Here is a 15,912-nt window from a genome sequence, read left to right as displayed (position 1 = left end):
TTTTATGTTTTCCCTTGTGAGGACGGTGGAAGATAGCCTTAAACACAAAGCTTACACACACACACAAACCACAATTGAATTGATGACGTGTTGAAGATTTATGAAGAAGGGACTTATTTTCCCACCTTACCCCACCTCCCAAAGGTCTGCTGAAAATCATGGTCCTGCTAGAATGCAGATGAAATTAGATTTGGGGTTACCTCTGCAGAGCACATCCCACTGCCAATCATCTGTAGGTGCTATAAGAGTATGTGGTATGTGTGTTCTCCAAATTCGCATTGTGCCAATAGGTCTATGTGCTTAGACCATAAAAAGGCTCTGTTACTTCTCCTGGTCAAAGGTTTCAGGATGAATGTCTTGTAGCATGATACGTCAATATCAAAAGAGATCAGGTAACCCTGGTCAGTGGCCTATGAAGAGATTTCCTTTACAAGTAAGGAAAACTAATAAACCGTTGTAGAAGGCGTAGATGTTCTGAGGCACTCAAATTCCTAAGATCCGTCTTAAAATAGGCTTCAAAGCTCACATTCATTTGTTTCCAAGGTACCCGTTTTCAGGTTTTGTAAGGCCCCTTTTGAGGAACAAAAGTCCACAAAGTTCTTGTTAAACTTGGGTTTGTGAATTTGTCCTACTGGTAATTTTTTTTTTTTTTTAAAGGTTCTTTGCCCTAGTAACACATTGAGAAAATAGAGAGAGGAGGGATCCTGTCAGCATCAAATCAGATGATTTAACAAAACCTCGAATTGTACCTATTGTGTGCCAGCCACTGTTCTATGTGCTTTATATAAAATCATTTATGTAATCCTTGTAACAACCTTGTGATGTAGGTGGTGTCATCTATTGTACCAGTGGAGAAACTGAGGATCCCAGACCTTGTGAGGGTGGGAGTTGGATTCAAACCCAGAGAGTCTAACTTCAGATTCATAGTCTTAAGTACTAGGCTCTGTTGTTTCTTCTTCAGACAATGAATAAAATGTTGACAGGAAGACATTTACCAACTTCCAGAGGGAGATGAAGGAGGGTGAACCCTGAACCAGGAAGCCCAGACCCGAGTTCTGGTCTCTGAGCAGCCACGGCTGTGTTGGGCACCCTCCCACATGGCCCCACCTCTCAACCCACCCCCACTACCATTTCTTCCCCCACCACCATTCCCCCCACCACCACCCGGCCCTATGCGCCTTTCCTGACCATCTCACTGAAAATGGCAACCCACTCTCTCTTCCTGTGACATCCCTGAATTCTTTCATCGTTTTCTACTTATCTTTCATAACATTCACTACTTTATTGAATGCTATTTAATTTATTTGCTTGTTATGTTGATTTTTATTGGCACTCTCTCCTAGACTATAAACTTCATTAAAGCAGGGATTGGCGGTGGGGGGGGGTTGACTCTTTTGTTCACCCATGTCTCCCAAGCACCTGGAACAATGCCTGACACATGGAAGGTTCTCAATAGATATTTCTTGAAAGAAAGAAAGGCAGACAAGCAGGGAGGAAGGAAGAGAGAAAGAGAGAATACGAGGGGAAAAGAACGCTGGCCAGCAGACTGTATGTTGTTCCTTTTGCTCTCTGGTTCCCAACCTCTGAAATGAGAGGTTAAATCTTAGAGATTTAACATGCTCTGATTCTTAAAAAAAAAAAACCCACATTAGGATTTTCAAAAGATGGCTATTATAGAGATTAATGAACTCAAGCCCAGAAGACCTAATTCCTTTACCTGTAAAGTGGAAATGTGATGAGCTGGTCAACACTCCTGAAGAGTTGTGAAGCTCAAACATTACAAAAAAAAAAAAAAAAGCCTTGGTAAGCTCTAAAATGCTACACAGGGATAAGGGGGATTATAACCATTGTCACTGTGAGTGCAGATAACCTGTGTTCTTAGGCAAGCAGACAAGCCTCCTCCGGCCTGTGGTAGACGCTGTGAACCAAGGCAGAAAACCAGCTTCCTCCAGCAGAGCGCTCTAAACTGGGCTGCTGGAGGCTTAGAAAACTACTGATTCAGCCATGGGACCCCTCACAGGCCTTGGCTAAACAGCCCATTCCAGCGGTCCCATCACCCCTCTCTGCCTTCTACGCAAGCATCAAGGCCTTCACTCCCTTCCACATTGTGCGTTTCCCGAAGACAGGAATTTTCTTTTCATTACCCCAGAGCTTTGGGCACTGTCAATACCCAGACATTCACTGATGCCTAATGAATGTGCTTCCCATTGGTATTAGCCTGAGAGCCTGCGAGCCTGAGTTGGCAGGAGACACACACCTAATGTAAAACAGCTCCACCTGTCCCCACCTCTCTCCTCCTTGGCTGCCTGCTCTGCTGCTCATCCATTCTGCAGAAGCCCTGTCATCTGAAGGATCAGAGGTAAATGAGACCCAGTTCCTGCCCTTAGGGGAGGCTACCGTCTAAAGAGGTGATTAAGAAAACTCATCTATCTCCAGAGGTAACAGAAAAAGTGCTCAGAGACCAAGAGTTGAAAAAGCTCAAGATCCACCTTGGAGTACAGGAAAGGCTTCCTGAACAAGATGACATTGGATTTACCATTCAAAGTCAAGAAGGACTTCAATGAGCAGAAAGCGGATAATCCAGGAGGAAGGAATGTGGTAAAACAAGTCAGAAGTAGAAGAGACCGACTTGTGTCTGGCATGGCTGGAAAGAGGAGTGCCTATAGAGGGGCAGTGGGTAATCAAGCTGGTGAGCCAGGGTGGAAACAGCCTATGTGCCCAGCTGAAGCACTCTGAGTTTATCCTGCAGGTGGAGGGAAACTATTGGAAGTGTTTATGCAGGATCAGTAATTTAGAAGGATTAATATGGAACGGTGGCAGTAGTGGTTCAGTGGTAGAATTCTCACCTTCCATGCCTAAGACCCAGGTTCAATTCCTGACCAAGACACTTCATAGGCAGCTACCACCCATCTGTCAGTTGAAGCTTGTGGGTTGCTATGATGCTGAGCAGGTTTTAACGGAGCTTCCAACTAAGGCAGACTAGGAAGAAAGACCTGGCAATCTACATCCAAAAAAATCAGCAAACCAAAGCCCTATGGATCACAGCAGTCAGATCCACAACCGGTCATGGGGATGACAAAGGACCCGACAGCTTTTCATTGCATTTTGCATGGATTCTCCGTCAGTGGTGATCACCATGAGCCTGGGCTGACCTGATGGCAGCTAATAACAACATGGAAGCATGATGTGGGTGAATATGAGGGTAAGCCAGGAGACAGGGAGATGGGCTCAAAGGCTACTGTGTGAGAGGCAAGCAAGTCAATGTCCTGGAAAGAACACTGACCTGATTATCAGGAGACCCAGACTCCAGTCCTGGTTCTGCCACTAATTCGATATGGGAACCCTCTCACCTGTATTCTGTAAAATGAAGTAATTCAATGAGATGATCTCTGTGCTCCATCTAAGCTTCATGATTTATTGATTTAGCTGATGTAGAGCCGTTTCCCACACAGTCTCAAAACTGTTCTTGGAATGCATAGATGGTTTCTCATGTTATTGAAACTACAAGTTTAATTCCTCTGTGACTACAGCAATTTATAAATAATTGCAAAGCCAAATTGGGTAACACATTCCCTCATTTGGGTCAGGAAAGGCAAATATATGATTTTTCACTTTAGTTTTAATATTATAAGTACATACTTATTTACGATCTACCTAATTCTAAAAGTCGTTTAATCTGATATAAAATAAAGTACATTAAAAAGGTGGTTAAACTAACAAGAGATCAAGAGCATTTAGAAGAAAAAAAAGAGAGAGAGAATGGCACCAGATATATAGAATAAACAGGAGTGGCTGGTGAATTCACACTGCCAACCTTTTGGTTAATAGCCATAGCTTTTAACCATTGCACCACCAGGGCTCCAATGTATGGAATGAGACCATCGTATTTGGCTCTGAGCTTCCCAGCAGCCAAAGCAAAAATAGAGCATGATAGGGATGGATTGTAGTTCAGGGTACTTCATTTGTCTTAAGCTTTCCTCCTGTGTGGCTAGTTATGGAGACCCTACTCATTGTCGTCTGGTTGATTCTGACTCATAGCAACCCTATAGGACAGAGCTGCCCCATAGGATTTTCAAGGAGCAGCTGACGGATTCAAACTGCTGACCTTTAGGTTAGCAGCCAAGCTCTTTACACTGTGCCACCAGGGCTTCATGGAGACCTTGCAAATAGAAAGATTGGGGTGATTGAGCTCGGCTTCGAGAATCTCAGGTACTCATTTAATTTGAGGTCACTTATAACTTTTAAGGGGCCCTGGTGGAGCGCAGTGGTTAAGAGTTTGGCCAATAACCTCCAGCCAGTCCTTGGAAACCATACGGGCAGTTCTACTCTGTCCTCAGGGTCACTGAGTCGGTATCAACCGTACGGCAACCGGTTTTTTTATTTTGGTGGTGTAGTTTAGTGCTCAGCTGCTAACTGAAAGGTTGGAGGTTCAAACCCACTAGCCCTTCTGAAAGAAAGATGTGGCAGTCAGCTTCTGTAAAGATTACTGCCTTGGAAACCCTATGAAGCAGTTCTACTCTGTCCTAGAGTGTCATTGTGAGTCATATTTGACTAGCAGGCAGTGGGTAACTTTCTTTTGGTTCCTGAATACAAAGACTAGGTGCAGAGTGCTGACAGGAAGCCCTTTAAAATGTGAAGGTGGTAGCATTATCATTAAAAAAAGGTTATTCATTGTTTTCTAATCTGAGGGGGAGAAGGTCAGGTCAGACTTTCAGAAAGACAATTATCACCTGATCTCACAGCTCTGGGGCTTGGGGCTGTCTAACCGACCCTCTTAACAAAATGGTTTAAGTAGACAGGGCCCTACCATGGAAATCGACACGGTCTAAGTTCTCCCACCTCTGCCCTGGGCCTCACAAGCTACAAGGCCGGGCAAACAGACCCCTTCTCCTCCATGGACCTGTTTTCTTCTCTGTAAAGCAAAAGGCCTTTTTAACTCAGGGTTGTAAATTTAAGAGATGAACAAAACCCCGGACGAATAGCCTAGTACAACCTTTCACCCAAAACATAAATAGGTTGTGAGGAGAGTGCCTCACAAGGAAGGATATTATCTCTTGTCAAGGAAACTCAGAAACTTCTTCCTAACCAGGAGCTGAATTCCACCTCCTTTCTAATGGCTGGCCCTGGCCCTGCCCTCCAGGCCTGCAAACCTGAACCTGCTTCCACGGAACAGAACTTCAAGTATCCAAAATACCGACTGGTGTGGCAGGAGATGGAAGTGGACAAGGCTACACATTTCAATACGCCGGACACCCCAGTCTCTCTCCTGAAGACATGGAACTTGATCTGGGCTGCTGGCACTTCATACTGTGAGTTACATTTTTGCAAATCAGATTGTTGGTTCCAGAGAAGGGACCAAACTCATTGCTTAGCATAGAACCTTGCATAGGTCCCAGTATATTTTCAAGAATTCATTATTTGTAGAGACAAGTTCTGCTCTACACTAAAAGATTGCCAGCAACTCCAAGTACAGCTGTTTCTTGATTTTCTCATTCGAAAGGGTTGGAATATGATGTCTTAGCATAATTCCATCAACTGGTCACCATACATGAAAGCACTTTATAAACTGTTAGGTACTATTGTTACAATGCAAAGGTAGTCACTAAAAGCATATTCTGTGTAATCCTGGAGAAGTGCCCTGATGTCCCCAAGCCCAGACTCCTCATCTCAAGTGAGGACAATGACCCCTCCCCATACAGGAATGTTCAAATGTAAATACAAGTTCACTTTATAAGTTATGCACGACTTACGGCTGTTGCTGACGGGATAAAGTTTAACTAGTGTTACGAAGGGAATAAAAATTTGAGTGCATCATTTAATTGCTATTTATTTTCATAAACATGAGGTATTTCAAAGTGCTATAAGATGCAGCACTAAATATATACATTTTTGAAGAAATTAAACACAGAACTTTGCATTTACCCAGTTCTATGCACCAAACATGAACAAATAACATTAACAGGAAGAAACAGGCTAGGAAAAAAGGCATATATATATATATAGTAAATTTCTTTACAAAAGTTTCTTAGTTCAAAAAGTGATAAAGTAATATCTACTCAAAACTTTCACAACTCATTTTCATACGAAAATATAAGTATCAAATTTAGTTATGTATCAGCATCATACTAAAGTATACAGGCAGTGTAAGAATTAGTACAGTACATAACAGAGATTAACAATATATTTGTATACAAAACATGCTCCTCAAACATTGAGGTATTACAGTACTTAGGTATGAACTTCCAGTCTAATACTGGCCGCGAAAGCCACCTCTCATTACCCAAGACATGTACAAAAGGCAGTGTGTCAATGGTATTTACAGAAATGTTCCCCAGGGGTATCAAATGGCAACCCCCTTAAGTGACATCTGCTGGAACTTAAGCACCATTTTTAAAAAGAAGGAATGACTTTCTGTTGTTTGGAAACTTGGAACAAGGTGACTTCAACAGCCCCAGAGGCTCTCAACTTGTCATGAACTTCTATGGCATCGCAGAGGTGAGGTGGAGGAAACGATGCGATGGCCGCCCAGCATCGCATCAAGGCAGGCCCAGTCCTGAGGTCCTGGCAGGACCCCCACTCATCCTGCCCCTAACCAGATCCAAACTTGACAGGAGACTGATTTGAAAGTAAACCCACATTCTTAATGTCAACATAATATTTGTTTTTAAAAAAAAAAATCAAAATGTGCAAAGTGGCAGTGACTGTCCAGTTTTGAGAAACATTTAGCAAGTCCGAGCGTGTTCAATTTTCTTTAGCAACTGCTGCTGTCTTGCCTGCAATTTTTCCTTTTCCAGCAAAAGCTGGTGCTCTTCTGCCTGAAGGGAGTGGACGTACTCTGTGGCCTTTTTCAAAATGACCACCTTGGCGGCCTTCTCGTTCTTCACCAGCTCTGGCACGTGGTCCCTGAGCGTGAGGAAGCTGGACCGTAGGTCATTGCGTCGCTGGCGCTCCAGGATGTTGTGGTTGCGACGACGCTCACTGTCCTCCGAGTCAGAGTTGCGAGGACTCAAGCTCTTAGCCTTTGGGGGAACGACGTTCTTGAGGGGACGTGGGGACACCTCGCTCTTAATCTTCTTCTGGGGTGGGGCATCCTCACTCTCCACATAGGGCGAGGGGGCAGCATAGTTGTGTTGCTGGTGGATGGGGACACAGCGTTTGAGGATCAGCTCACCAGACTGAGCCCTCCCTGGGCCCAGAGCTGCATTCTTGGGACGCACTGTGATGGTGAAGGTGGTGACAGCCTTGCTGTTGGAGGAGGAACGCCGCTTTTCCACTGTGACCACGTCAATTTCTTCCTCTTCATCTTCCTCTTCGTCGTCATCATCATCTTTGAGAAAAAGAGGGAGTTAGTCTCATGTACAGACACAAATTAAATTAATGCTGTCTCTAACTAGCTCAGAGCAGGGCCTGGCACATAGTCTATTATTTATTATGGAGCTATCCACATAAACGTGGACAGAAACGTATTTTAGTTCATAATTTTAAGACTCTGGAATTTTTTTTTTTTTTTCCCCTTCTCCATAGCCCTACTGCACTTTCGGGCCTTATTTGGATTTTAGCAGGTGGTAGAAATATAAAGAACCTGGGCTTTAGGGTCAAACAGAATCCTGGCTCCTCCATACACTAGTTGCATGACCCCAGGCAAGTTCCTCAACTTTTCTAAGCCTCGGTTTTCTCTACTATTAAATGGGGATAATACCACAGCTTTCTTGAGTTTGACGTAATGTGTAAAGACCTAGCATGAAGCTGGATTGACTAGATGCTCAATAAATGGCAGCTTTTACCATAATCATCAGCCTGCCTTGTAGACTTTTTAACATTTTTAGCTTCTCAGTTAGAACACTTAACAGATTTACACATGGTTGAGTTCAACTTTAAGTCCTTAAAAAAAAACTTAAGAACAATTTAATTAAGGATGAAAAGTGAAGTTTTCTTCCATGACCATGAATTCTGCGTAGCAAGTTTTTCATACAACAAAGATTAAAATTTTTACTGCAAAGCCGTAATTCCCAGTAGCTATAAAACCAAAACAATGGGAGCACCTCGTCTGAAAGTCACCAGTAATAACAGGAACAACAAAAACGTGTACCATCATGTAGGCCATTTTCCCCTCTCCTCATTTACTATCAAGCTGGGATAGAAAATTATTGTTTAAAATGCAAGCATGAAAATCAAAACACATCTTCTGCTTGATCTAGAGGAGACCGGAAAGCTGAACAATTGCTGGATTTGTTCTAAAGCCGAAATGTGAGGCTGTTCCAGTCCGTAGGTCCCTTTAAGCCAATGTTTTGGTTTTCTGCCAAGAAGACAGCTGTTGGAAGGAAGTGCTTCCTCACCGAAAGCTGTCAAGACTCAGACATTAAAGGGACAGAGAGCCTTTTCAAACCGGAGGCTTATCACCAAGTTCTCCTACTAAGGAGCCTCAGACGGATCCACACTGAAGAAAAGTTAGGCTTTATATCCACCTATATTCCGAATTTTGAAAACATTGGTTTTTAAGGTCCACGAGGGTCCTTGCTCCCTGTTCTAAGGAGAAGCGTTAGGGCAGGATTCTTTACCCCCAGAGCCCAAGGCAAATTCTTCATTTTAATCTCTCCCTTCAGCTTAAGACAGACCAGTGCACACAATGAAACTCCTATCAAGGAGTCTGTTCAGGGGTGTGTGCATTCCTGGAGAGCCTGCTGAGTGCAGCCCCTCTTTGAAGGGTACTGGGTTACTGAACACTACACTTGGCTCTCAAATTAGTCCTGAGATGCAGCCCAAAAGAGGGTGCAAGACAAAACCGGACCCAGTTTTCACTGTTCACTGCAAACAGGAGGCTTCTTGAGAGTGTACACAACCGCTGTTGTGCTTGCTGCCAGCTGCTGAATGGAGGAACGGGTGGCCCCCCCACCCTCAGCTTTTCAGATACTCGGTCCTCCATATCGCCGCCTGCTGGCCACACACCAAGAGCAAATAGCCCACCGCCCACTGAGGGAGGGAGAGAGACCAGAACGGAGGTCGGAAAAAAATTAAAACCGGTTACTAGCCATCTGTGCAATTTCACACTAACTTCCTGCGCCCTAAATAGGATTTTGCAGTCCTTGGGTCTTCTCGGGGTGTCTTTTCCCTCCCCTGTCCTTGGCCGGCGCGTCTCTTTCCACCCCTGCCTAACAGGTTTCTGCCCATGCAATTCACCCAGCACCCTCCTAGGCCCCCTCCCAGCTTTGCCCACTAACTTTTCATAATGTTATTTCTACGACTGCGTTGCAAAAGAGCCGCGGGGGAGCAGGTGAGGGCCAGTGATGGCCTAGAGTAAGGATCCCAGAAGAGACTGGAAGGAACTGCAAAGAACGTGAGACTTCCGAGAACACCCGCTTAGCGGACTTTCATTACACTGGGGCTGGGCTTGGAGGAAACAGGACCTCCCCACCACCTGTACTGCCTCGAAAATATTCCCCAAAGCTCAAAACGTCAACACTAACAAAAGGAACATGACCCTTATAGCTTCAGTACTCCTGAGAGGCAGCCACCAGGAACAGTCATTACCTGAGTCGCTGAGGGTGTCCTCTCCGGAGGTGCTGAGAGCCTTGTGGTCGTTGCTGCTGGCCGGGCGGCCGCCTGCGCGCGGAGGAACAGCCGCTGGGGCACTGGCCGGAGCTGCAGCGCTTGGCCCGGAGGGGACTGCAGCCCCCACCGCTGGGGCTCCGGCCGGGACGGCAGGCATAGGTGCCGGCTCCCGCTTGTTGACCGGGAAGGGGAAAACCACCGCGGGATCCACGCACTCGGCGGCTGGGTGGGCGAGCTCGGCGGGCAGGGCGGCCCCAGTGCGGCCCGCGCTCCCAGAAGCGCTATGCCCGCGGCCGGGAGGGCTGGCAGCGCCCGCTCCCGGGGCCGGGGCTGGGGTGCAAGCAGCTGGCACCCCGCGGCCGTGCTGCAGCTTTTCGCTCACCGCGCGCTCCAGCTTCTCCCGGGCAGAGAAACCGCTCCACATGCAGTCCTGGAGGATGACCGGATTGGGGGTGAGGCCGCCCAGTCCCCCAAAGCCGAACGCGTCCTCTTCGGTCGGGTTACCCCACAGGTCAGCCTCAGGCAGCAGCATCTCCGTAGCCCAGTTAGGGGGCTCCGGACTGTGCTCCGGGAAGGCACGGCTGGGCGACAGTGGGGGCGTGGGCAGCAGCTCAAACTTCTTCCAGATGTCCTCTCCCGGGGGTGTCGAGTCGGGGCCGCCGAAGTAGAAGTCATCTTCGTCCGGGTAGAAGCAGGGCTGCAGTGAGTCAAACTCGAGGTCCGGGTTTTTGCAGATCATTCCAGGCATGGTGGACGCGGTGCAGCTCGGCATTGGCTCGCCTCCTGGCCGGCGAATGAGGACTTCTTTCTGCTGCGCTCTTTTTAATACAGGGGGTGCTTTCGTCCCGTGGGGGGCGCGGAAGGCGGGGGCCGGCTCCAGCCTCCGACACTGCAACCGACAGATACACCAGGAGAGGATTGGCAAGCTGAGCAGAATGGGGGACAGGCTGTGTGCGCCCCCTCTAACCTTAACCTGGCCGCAGAGCTCGCCCGGTGTTTCAGCCTGCCCTCCAAGCCCCCCACTTTGCTCTGCTCTCCTGAAGGTGGAGGAAGTTCTGTCTCTCGCGCTCTCCCTCCCTCCTTTTGTGTACAAGCTGTCTACGACAGGGGGTGGGAGGGGGCATGCAGATGTAGGGGGTGGTGGCGTTGCTCTGCAACTTTGGAAACTGCCATTTCATTCACACAAGGCACTGACTGGGGGAGGGGGTGTTAAGGGCTGCAGAATCCTAGCTCTCACTAGCACGTCAACCCCAGTTGCACCGATGCAGATCCGGCTGCCCAAAGGAAGCCCACCGGCTCTCCAACCCAGCTACCTGGCATAGAATTTGGAGTACCCTCCAGATGCAAACCTCGCGAGTGCAAACGGTCGTAGGGGATTTAGAAAACTTTGCAATTGGAAAAGCCTTTTTCTCTAGAGAGATCGACGACAGGCACCCAAATGCAAGAACCACCCCCCAAATTTGGGCAGAAGCCCCTCGGCATTCACCGCTACCAGTATATTCCTGCTAATAGTTTATTTGGAACCTCACTAACCCCACCCCCACTCTTTCAAACCCCGAACAACGTCCACTAATGGGGGTGGGTGGTCTGAACCCCGGTTCCTGAGAATCGCGCAGGGGTGCCGCGCGCGGGGAGTCGCCGGGAAAGCCGAGTCTCGGAGCTGGAACAGCAGTGACCCAGATTACTACTGCGGCGGCCTCGCCCTGCCTAAACCCCTTTTCTTCCTCCGGAGGCACCCTTTGGAGAACCTCAGCTTCAGGGTGGGGACGCACCGGCTCCCCGTCAACTCAAATCCAATCCTACAGGGAAGAGCGGTTTTTTTTTTCCCCCTCTGATGAAGCCATTACACCCTCCCGGCAAGGGCAGGAAAAGGATTAGGGTGGGTCTTTTCTAGCCAGAGTACCTTTGGGGCTGGAACTGGCTTTTCAGGGAAAACCCCGAGATCGTTTTGTTTCGGAAGCAGAAACAGTCCCCCAGGCATATTCGGGCGCCCTGTGCCCTAGCCGTAATCCGGTCCAGGGCTTGCCTTCCCGCCGAGCTCGCTGCTTCCCGGGCGCCGGGAGGTTTGCAAGCCCCCTCCTTACCTCCCGCCGACTGCCGAGGATCCAGTGGCGATGCTGCGCGGGGGTCTCCGGGTGGGCTGTGAGGGGGGTCCTCGGTGGCTGTCTGTGCGCGCTTGCGCCTGGCTAGCGCTAGCTCGGCTCCAACCCAGTTCCCAGGAGCCCCCCGCATCCACCCAGCGCGTCCAGACAGATGACTGTCACTGGCTACGCTTTGAAGCTCGGGGGATATTATTAACTGAAAAATCTGACACACCCGGGGGGCGGGGAGAGAAGGGGGCTGCGGCGCAGACAGGGGGGAGGGAGAAAGGCAGGGGAAAGCGGATTTACCCCGCCCCTTTGATTTCCATAAAAATCAGGGGAGGCGCCAAGGCTTTCGCGCCAAAAGCCACTTGCTTTTCTTCTTTGCAGAGAGAAGGCTGCAAAGCTGGGAAGCCCGGGGTGTGCTCCTCCCGCCCTTTTGGACCCCCGGGCTTGCACCCGGTGTACTCTGCAAACCAGCTGCGCGCTGAGCGGTGCAATGCAGCACCCACACTGCGAGCCTGGCAAGTGCTGGGCACTAAAAAAAAAAGAAAAAAATTCCGGAGGGCCCAGGGTGTTGGGGCGGGGGGAGGAGGAGGGAGCCGTGGCTCCTAACCCAGCCCCCGCCTTGCCTGCGTTTGTCTGTAGCTGAGCTCGAGGCCAACGTCTAGCAAGTCTTCGCGGAGGAGGTTGTTCAAGAGTAATCTCGAAGGAAAGGTAGACCCAGCGTGCAAGATGGGAGGGAGAGGACACACTCATTTAGGAATAGATCGCAGGATGTTTCTAGTTGTAGGTTAAAAGGAGAGGGGCGCCCCCCTTGTATGAAAATAAATAAATAACTGTAGGCTAGGAAGGTGGCGCTGCGGAGGTTTCCTCGGCGGAAGGCGACACCTCGCGGAGACGCAGCAGAAAGCGGGGCTGCCAGGCCTCGGCGTCGTGCTGCAGTGGGGCCATCCCCGGCGCTCTCCAGCCGTCCCCGCGGGACTGTCAACAAGCCCTCCCCATTGCGAAGAAGGCGGCGGACCGGTCGGGTTCAGACTGGAAGGCGCGTGTGTCCCTGGCAGCCGTCAGCACTGCTCCCAAGTTGGCCTTTTGGAAGCTGGGGACGGCATTCCCCCGAATTATGAGGGCAGGTAAGGTTCACGTAGGAGGCATTGCCATCCACACCCACTAAAGACCAAAACTTGAAACAGAAGCCTTAACTCTATATTGGTAGCGGCAATAAAGGAAAACTGCTAGGGCTACTTAGTCTCTGTGCCTCAGTTTCCTCAGTTTTGAACTGGAGTTATGGTGCCTACCTTGTAGGATTGTTTTGAGAAATGAGTTATGAAGGCGCTTAGAACAGTACCCAGCGCACAATAACCCCCGTAGGTGTCAGCTATTATGGTTACTGTTATCACCAGATCTGGACAGATTCCTCCTGGGAAGTGACCACCCCCAGTGCAGCAGTGTTTGTCTCTCCTGTTCCACCACCACTATCAAGTCCTCACTTCTCTGGGGTCAAGCTTCCTTATAGATGCGTTTATTAGATCAGAGATTATTGCCCCACCCCCAAACTTCCCAGGAACAACCCTGGTCTCCTGAGTAACCCCCCTTCACATCCACATACATAGTGAGGTAGGATTTTACCTTGAAAAACATCCCTCGGGATTGTTTGGAGGCAGGGGAACCTAGCCCCCGGATTGGGGTGGGAAGGCTTCCTCCCCCCAGTGCCCTTACCTCCCCCTTTCCCCTCCAAACTGGAAATGCCACTCATCCCCCATTCACCTCAGCATTCAAACAAGTGAAAGATGAGGCTGCGAGGGGCCAGGGAACAGCTCATAAAATGCTCAAATATTAGCATTTGTGAAGGCCTTGCCAGCCCTGGCCCTGGATGCCTCCGTAATGCTGGGGACAGAGGCAGATCCCCAGAGATCTAGGAAGTAGCCCTTGAGAGAGGAAGAGGTGCTCTTCCAAGCACCTTTATTAGTATTATTTCCCTCACATATGTAAAACACTTCACCTTTGCAAAAGCCTTTAACACCCCTTCTTCTGCTTTTCCCTAACCCCCTAATCTAAACCAGGCCCTCCTGCTGTATCCTCTCCAAGCATCCTGAATTTTCCTTAAATGCACTTACCTCCATTTGTAATGATAAATGCCTTCAAGTACTTGTTTAATGTCTGCTTCCCCTGCCAGACTGTGGGGAAACAGGCTTTTTCTCTCTCACTAGGCTCCTGAGTTCCTTGAGGAGAATCCGTGTCTATTTTGCTCAGGATGGAATCCTCAGGGCATGGTAAGTACTCAGTGATATTTGTTAAAGGCAGAGATCACTGAATGAATCCTTCTAAGGTGGCCAGCTCTTCCAAGACACCAAAAACAAATGAGTTATTTCCGACTCCTAGCGACCCTATAGGACAGAGTAGAACTGCTCTGTAGGGTTTCCAACAAGCTGCTGGTGGGTTTGAACTGCAGATCTTTTTGATTAGCAGCTGAGCTCTTAACCACTGTGCCACCAGGGCTCCAAGATAATTCTGTTTATTAACAATGAAGAGGAAAATGTGTGTCACTTCAGAACTGTCTTCACGTCATCTTCAGCACCCTGAGAGGGGCCACTCAGAACTGCTGGCCCTACCATTTTACCACAATGGCAGGATGACTGGTAAAGTAAGGCAAGATGGGCCCAGTTGCTATATTTAAAAGCTCCACCATTGTCCTCTCTCACCAGATCTGTGTCCATCACCATGCTATTTGTGTCTTGTCAAGGGAAAAGGTGTAGCAGAAACAGAGGGGACAGAAAGACAGGAGACCTAGTTACTAGCTCCCATATGCCTCTGAGCGAGTAATTTTTCTTTTCTGTAGCTCAATTTCCCATCTCCTCCTTTTAATTCAAGCCAGTAATTACTGACAAGTCTGAATCTGAAGGTTAACCCAATGATAAAATTCAACAAATATTTATTGGTCCCTTCATTTGCAAATGGCAAGATAAAAGCCTTCGTATGTAGAGAAACCTTGCTACTGCAAGTTCCTAGTTTGTTTGTAGAGAAGCCTGCAAATCCCTCTTTAAAAGGCTGGAACACTCTCAGGCTATGTAGATACACACTAAATAAATCTTTAGATGGCTTTGAAGCCAAGATTTTGGACGGTAAGCTTTTATTCTGTCCTGAAACATGTGGTAGGTTTGATATAGAGTTAAGAAATGGCATCAAGGAGCTCCCCATGGGTTTGAGGGAGACACACACCTAAAATGGACATTTCAATTTAACGATCAACTGGTAGGGTAAAGTTATACACAGGATTTGCTTGATAAATAAGGAGATTTTTGAGGGATGAGAATATTTCAGTCTATAAATCCCTTCTTTAATACAAAAAAACAAAGCACACACACACAGAGATTCACAAGGGTCTAACCCATGACTGACTAGGAAATCAACACCTCTGGACATTTTGCCCAAACCACAAATTAAAGATCTGCTGAGTCCAGTCCCAGGGTCCACTGGTTCCCAGGAATGTCCTACAGCCCCCCAATATGTAAATTTTTACGTATTAAGTAATTTTAAAATCCCCGTGATCAATTGACTCTTCATTTGGAATAAGATAAAGCTAGATCCCTGCCTTATCCAATTAGGGAAAAAAAAAAAAAGGGCGAGATTAAAGATTTAAATTAAAAAAATAAGACTAAAAGTATGAGGGAAAAAAATGTATGGATTGACATATTAGAATCCTTTCTAAGTAAGACTAATATAACCTGGAAACTAGGAAGGGCAAACAACATATTTGACTACAGTAAAAATGAAAACATTTATAGTTAAAACACATCCTAATTAACAGAGTGGTCAAAAATACTTGTCCCAAATATAAGAGACAAGGAATTTATCCCAGGTATACAAAAACTCCTACAAATTGATTAGAAAAAAAAAAGCCCAATATAATAGGGGCTCAGGATATGAGTAGGAGATTTACCAAAAAGGAAATGCAAATGATCAATAAACATATGAAAAGCTGCTCAACTTGACTAGTAGTGGAGAAATGCAAAATAATCTTAAAAAGATTAGCATTTTTTGGTCTAGCAGATTAGCCCAAAATGTTGGCTATGCTGGGAGTTGGGGGGAAGCCTTCTCATCACACTCTGCTGGTGTTCTCGACCCCAGTGTAAAATTCATCCCACAAAAAACAATGTCAGAAATACATAAAAATATATAACCGAGGAGGTGTGTTTTAGCATTGTTCTCAACACGAAAAATATTAGAAACAAAATCTTAAATCAATAAGAGAATGGTTGAATCTACTATAGTATATCCATTC

At 47.4% G+C, this 15,912-nt stretch overlaps 1 protein-coding gene across 3 annotated transcripts; it reads right to left on the bottom strand.

Annotated features, from left to right (window-relative positions):
- Positions 1 to 4,708: 4,708 nt before the first annotated feature.
- On the bottom strand, positions 4,709 to 11,828 carry MYCN (MYCN proto-oncogene, bHLH transcription factor). Of its 3 annotated transcripts, none has more exons than XM_010591932.3 (2): positions 11,634 to 11,828; positions 4,709 to 7,327 (listed from the first exon to the last, which is right to left on the bottom strand). In XM_010591932.3, the coding sequence occupies exons 1-2, from the start codon at positions 11,779 to 11,781 to the stop codon at positions 6,723 to 6,725; spliced, it is 753 nt and encodes a 250-aa protein (XP_010590234.1). In that variant the 5' UTR covers positions 11,782 to 11,828; the 3' UTR covers positions 4,709 to 6,722. The 3 variants fall into 3 exon arrangements, with proteins under 3 accessions (XP_010590234.1, XP_003411941.1, XP_023406202.1); XM_003411893.4 differs by lacking the exon at positions 11,634 to 11,828 and adding an exon at positions 9,529 to 10,558; XM_023550434.2 differs by lacking the exon at positions 4,709 to 7,327 and adding an exon at positions 10,130 to 10,438.
- Positions 11,829 to 15,912: the final 4,084 nt, after the last annotated feature.

Source organism: Loxodonta africana, chromosome 12 (genome assembly GCF_030014295.1).
Source record: "Loxodonta africana isolate mLoxAfr1 chromosome 12, mLoxAfr1.hap2, whole genome shotgun sequence".
NCBI classification, from domain to species: Eukaryota; Metazoa; Chordata; class Mammalia; order Proboscidea; family Elephantidae; genus Loxodonta; species Loxodonta africana.
This window is presented reverse-complemented; position numbering and strand designations above follow the sequence as displayed.

Bases quoted from the DNA above. Each gene is read 5' to 3' on its own strand.
- MYCN (XM_003411893.4), bottom strand. From the start codon at position 10,321: ATGCCGAGCTGCACCGCGTCCACCATGCCTGGAATGATCTGCAAAAAC. The intron at 7,328-9,528 runs GTAATGACTGTT...TTTTTCTCAAAG, and splicing joins GGACACCCTCAGCGACTCAG to ATGATGATGACGACGAAGAG.